This window comes from Eretmochelys imbricata, chromosome 6 (assembly GCF_965152235.1).
Source record: "Eretmochelys imbricata isolate rEreImb1 chromosome 6, rEreImb1.hap1, whole genome shotgun sequence".
NCBI classification, from domain to species: Eukaryota; Metazoa; Chordata; order Testudines; family Cheloniidae; genus Eretmochelys; species Eretmochelys imbricata.
This window is the reverse complement of record NC_135577.1, coordinates 13,765,484-13,771,232: the sequence shown is the minus strand read 5'-3', so window position 1 is coordinate 13,771,232 and position 5,749 is coordinate 13,765,484. Positions and strand designations below refer to the sequence as shown.

At 45.1% G+C, this 5,749-nt stretch overlaps 1 protein-coding gene across 1 annotated transcript; it reads left to right on the top strand.

The window, feature by feature from the left end:
* The first annotated feature begins 4,495 nt into the window (after positions 1 to 4,495).
* Positions 4,496 to 5,434, top strand: LOC144266447 (olfactory receptor-like protein OLF2). Its single transcript, XM_077819897.1, has one exon. The coding sequence runs from the start codon at positions 4,496 to 4,498 to the stop codon at positions 5,432 to 5,434; it is 939 nt and encodes a 312-aa protein (XP_077676023.1).
* The last annotated feature ends 315 nt before the right edge of the window (positions 5,435 to 5,749 follow it).

Here is a 5,749-nt window from a genome sequence, read left to right as displayed (position 1 = left end):
CAGGGGAATGGGGAGGTGAGCACCCAGCCTCCTTTAGCCTGGGGTAAAACGGTGATTCTGCTTCCCCCAACCCTGTGTCCCTCTGCCCCTGGTTTCTGTTTAATTGTAGCTTGCGAGGGCTCAAAAGAGTCTGCAAACTCAGCCATTCCACCCACTGCATCCACCTTTTTGTCCCACAAATCCTGTTTTACATCATTACTGCACATATTCAGGAATTGTTCCCGAGTTACCAAATCACACATTTCTTCCAAGCTTCTAATGCCTTTTCCCCTCACCCACCTACCGAAAAAATCTCTCATTTCATTTCCATAAGCCACATTACTCAATCCAGATTCCCTCTTAAGACTCCTGAATTTAACCCTTTAGGTTTCAGGTGTAATCAGAAACTGTTTTAAAACCAGTTTCTTATATCTACTATAATTTGAAGCATCATAAATACACATCCTATTGAATATGTACAGAGCTCTTCAAGTCAATTTTCCTACCAATGTGGTCATTTTTTGATTGTCAGGAATTGTATGTAGGGTGCACAAAGGTGATCAAATCTTCAGTAATATCACTGGACTCATAGACATATTCGCTCCCATTTGTGTATTTTTGGGGAAGTGGGGCCAGCTGCTGGTGGGTTTTGACTCTTCCACTCCATAACAGCCAGTTCATGCTTCTGGGCCTCAATCTGGGCCTGTATTTCTCTGTCTCTTAACTTCAGGGCTAATTTGTCCCTGGCTGCCTCTGCTTCCCTAGCCCTAATGTGGGAAGCTTCTTCCATGGCTGCCTCTGCCTCTTTGAGCGTCAATTGAAAGTCCAGGTTCTTTGCCTTCTCTTCTGCTTCCAGTCTGGCCAGCTCTACCTTAGCAGCTGCCTCACTGGTAGTCATTTTTCTGCTTTCTTGTGCTGGGCTACACCCCTCTGCAGTTCACTGAAACAGAGATTCACTCAGATCAGGCTGGGCTTCTTAGTTAACAGAGACTTTCCCAGTACCCAGTATTCAGACTTTCTGGGCAGTCAGCAACTTCGGCAGTTCTAGCTTCTTTTGATCTGCACTCTTACTTCTTTTCCTTATTTTTCTGTCCCTATTTCCCTTACCCAAAATAAGCAATCAGAAAATAACAAACCAGTAACCACTTTGGCTGTTCTCTACCCACCACAGCCAAAACTCACTGAAAATCACGACCAGAGTCTCAAAGAAATCAGCTGTGCACAGATCCTGCTTGACTATGTCGCTGTGACGTGTTGGGTCCCAGAAACCTCTTTGGAAGTGCCACGCGATGTGCTGAGTCTCCCTCAGAGCCTGTTTTCCCTGCCAGTACCTTACTTTCTTTGAGCTAGACACGCTTGCCTGCTGCAAACCCAGACCAAAGTCTCAACCATGTCCCGCACAAGCTGCAGGTTTAATTGAAAACAGCTTAAGACGTGCTCCTGTTTCTAACATTCAGATAGCCAGCTCCCAATGGGGTCCAAACCCCAAATAAATCTGTTTTACTCTTTATAAAGCTTATATAGGGTAAACTCAAATTGTTCGCCCTCTATAACACTAATAGAGAGTTATGCACAGCTGTTTGCCTGCCCCCGCCGGGTATTAATACATACTCTGGGTTAATTAATAAGTGAAATGTGATTTTATTAAATACAGAAAGTAAAATTAAGTGGTTCCAAGTAATAACAGACAGAACAAAGTGAATTACCAAACAAAATAAAATAAAACATGTAAGTCTAAGCCTAATACAGTGAAAACTAAATGCAGGTAAATCTCACCCTCAAAGATGTTGCAATAAGCCTGTTTTACAGACGACACTTCCTCGTAGTGTGGGTCCAGCAATCACTCACACCCCTGTAGTTACTGTCCTATGTTCCAGTTTCTTTCAGGCATCTCCTTGGGATGGAGGGGCTATCTTTTGTGCCCGCTGAAGACAAAATTGAGGGGTTTCCACAGGGGCTTATATAGTCTCTCTCTTGTGGGTGGAAACCCCTTCCCCTCTCCTCTGCAGAATCTAGCTCCAAGATGGAGTTTTGGAGTCACATGGGCAAGTCACATGTCCATGCATGACTCAGTTCCTTACACAACAATGCTACATTCCCAGGAAAGCTCAGATATGGATTGGCATCTCTCAAAGTTTATTTTTAGCTTAAGGTGTTTCTTGATTGGGCACTTACAGAGAATAGTCTTTTCTCAGGAAGCTGTCCAACTGCTTCACTGACTCTACTTAAAATCACACACGTACATAGTAAATAGGATGAATATATCCAGTAGATCATAACCTTTGCAGAGATATGTTACATGGCCTATCTACCATAAAACATATTCCAGTTATGTCATATTTACAGGCATGAGACTATTTCTATAAAGAATTATGCGGTGCAATGTCACACTCTATTTCACGGAGTATAAAGTATAAGAAATAAATAAAATTAACAAAAGAATCAGAAGGGAGCTGGCCTGCTCGGAGATACTTTGTTGCAAAATCTGCAGAGATGCTGCAGAGATCTTGAGTGTTAACCACCAGTTTGGGGAAATAATCTCCTTTTTGCAGCCTGCCCTGACCTTGGCATTTTCAGTGAGGACTGCCCCAAGCACCTGTGGGTCACAGGAGGCACAGAAGCCAGGAGAAGGAGTTATGAGCATGACTCTTAGAGGAAGTAGGAGCATAGTGTTTCCTGGGCACAGACCGGGGGTGACAGATTTTGGATACACAAATTGTTGGTTGTTTGTTGTTTCTAGTGGTGTTCAGGGAAGCAGGACTTTGTGTACATTCTCTGTAACCCCTCGCCCACCAAAGAATATAGCTGACTTGATCATCAATTTTTCCTCCTAATACAATCGACCCTGCAATGCCTCACAGGTTGGCACCACTTAGTAAAAGGGGGCACCGATATGCCATGGAGAACTGATAATACCAGCCAAGCCTGAAGACAAGGAAGGGATAATTTCTGCTACCATAGTGAAGAAAGGAAGAGTCATCACTGGGCCTGCCTTGGATCTCCTTGTGGAGAGGTGATGATCACAATGTCCTTGTGCATCTGCAGCCATGGATCAGTGCATGGGCCCATCCCTTGGGGGACCTATATTTTCATGTCAATTGAACACTGCTGTCAGTCAGCACCGCACCTTTGGTGTGACTGGGATATTTTCTAGGTTGGTGGCTGTGACATACCAGGGTCCAACCCAGACTAATCAGCATCTGTGTCACACCTGCCTGCAATCTTGCAATGACTTGCTGAAGTGGCTTCCACCTGGGCCACTCACAAACAACCGTCAAGCATGGAAATCGCATCCGAGGCATGTGTGTGTAACTGCAGCCTGGCCAGGAATCGTTGGGTTACACTCAGGCTCTCACCACCCTTGCTTATACTGCAGGGTGACCCCAACACACTCCCCACTCTTCGATTTCCCTCCAGAAATGTACGTCCTGTCCTGCCCAGTCCTCTCCTGGACAATACAAGCAACACTATCCATTATTTCTTTAATAGCACTAACATGCCTGCCTCTTAGCTTCTCAAACACTTCTATTTAAGCACACTGGATTAGATAAAACAATAAAAATCAAAGTTTACTGACTACAATGATAACAAATAACACAGTAAGTACAAGTAGGTCAAATTAATCCCCAGGCCACCAATAAAGCGAGGGTAGCTTTGGTTCACATACTGCATTAATTAGGCATTGTGTCTCTCTGAGCTCAGGTATTCCCAGTTGCTTCAGGAATCAGTCACATAGATCACACATCTCAGTATATAACTGCCCGAATGCTCCTAATTGGCAGTTTCGTTCGATGAGGAAACACCAACGCATCTCTCTCTCTCTCTCTCTTCTCAGCAGGTACGTGCTATTGTCCTGAATTGGAATCACACACGCAGACACCATTGGGATCAGCAGGTATTGAATTCCAGACCTCCAGAACCAAAAGCCTCAGCCCCAACTCCGACCTCTTCAGCAAAAGGAGCAACCTCCTTGGTTGGAAAAAAATAGGCAATGACCTAGTCACTGAAGCCAGGGCTTCCCATGATGTCTCTGGGTTTTCATACAGGCTCCAGTAAATGCCAAACAGCTTAATTAGCACAGTGAGCAACTTTACCCCGAAAATGACATGTCAAGCCACAGAGCTCCCCTTGCCCAAAGAGGGTGGAAAGATCGACACTCATTTCCTCTCACCGCTTCTTTAGCTAAGGAAAAATCCCTTCAGACTGATTCTCTCACAGCAGAGTCACAAGTCATTGTTTTCTGTTTGGAGTAGTGAATAGGAGTGTGTGTATGGGAGGCATGATTAACCTGCGTGTCATTATATTTGCACAGTGTCTGCATTTTATGGAACACCTGGGATGACCAGCTATGAACATCTGGCTCTGTGAACTAAGCCTTTTCCTGAGCGGGTACTGATGCCCATTAAGAAACTGATCTCCATTTATCTTCACTTACTTCATTACAGAGAAGGGACAGGTTTTCCGCACCATTCAGCTGCCTGCATCTCTGTAGCTGCCTGATCTCTGTTCAGAGGAGATGGAAGAAGGAAATCACTCGGAGGTGACTGAGTTCATTCTCTCAGGACTGACAGATCGTCCGGAGCTGCAGGTCCCCCTGTTTGCAGTGTTCCTATTGATTAATGGTATCACCCTGGTGGGGAATGGGGGGATGATCTTGTTAATCTGGATTGATCCCCGACTGCACACCCCCATGTACTTTTTCCTCAGTCATTTGTCTTTCTGTGACCTCTGCGTTTCCTTGATAATTTCCCCTAAGATGCTGCTGAATTTCTTAGCCGAGAGGAAAAACATTTCTTACACTGCCTGTGCTGTGCAAATGTTTCTCGCTATCATTTTTGGAGACCTTGAGGGCCTCTTGCTGGCTGTGATGGCGTATGACCGTTATGTGGCCATCTGTAACCCACTGCTCTATACGGTGAGCATGTCCAGGCAGCTTTGTATACTGCTGGTGGCTGGGGTGTACGCTGTGGGGGTGCTGGATTCAGTGTTAAACACGTGTTTTACGTTTCGGCTGTCATTCTGCAGCTCCAACATCATCAATCATTTCTTCTGTGATGTCCCCCCACTGTTGGCGCTCTCCTGTTCTGACACCCACATCAATGAGATTGTGATCTTTGCTTTCATCAGCTGCATTCAAGTGATCAGCTTTGTGACTATCCTCCTCTCCTATGTCTATATCACCTCCACCATCCTGCAGATGCGCTCCGCCGATGGCTGGCACAAAGCCTTCTCCACCTGCACTTTCCACTTGACCGCTGTGGTCCTGTTTTATGGCACCCTCCTCTTCATGTATTTGCGTCCCACCTCCAGCTATTCCATGGATACAGACAAAGTTACCGCCATGTTTTACACGCTAGTGATCCCCATGTTGAACCCCCTCATCTACAGCCTGAGGAACACGGAGGTGAAGGATGCCCTGAAGATAGCAATGAATAAACTCCAAAGCAATTCTTGAATCTGTTTAATTCAGGACTGGTTTAGCTGTGGGGAATGGAAACAGGTGAATTCAATTCCCAGCCCATTTCAAAATAATTTCAGAGAGCGCGTGGTAATTTTTTTCATTATTATATAGTTATCATTATTAATTTGTTTGTATTCCAACAGGGTCTGCAGGCCACAATGGAGATCACCAGACAAAACTCGGGAAGCATCACAGGAAATGCAGGAAACCCAAGTCCATAGTGTGCTGGGTTCGTTCACAGAAACCCTCATTGGAAATGTCACCTCATGTGCTGAAATGACCTCTGAATCCATTTTCCATTCAAGCCTG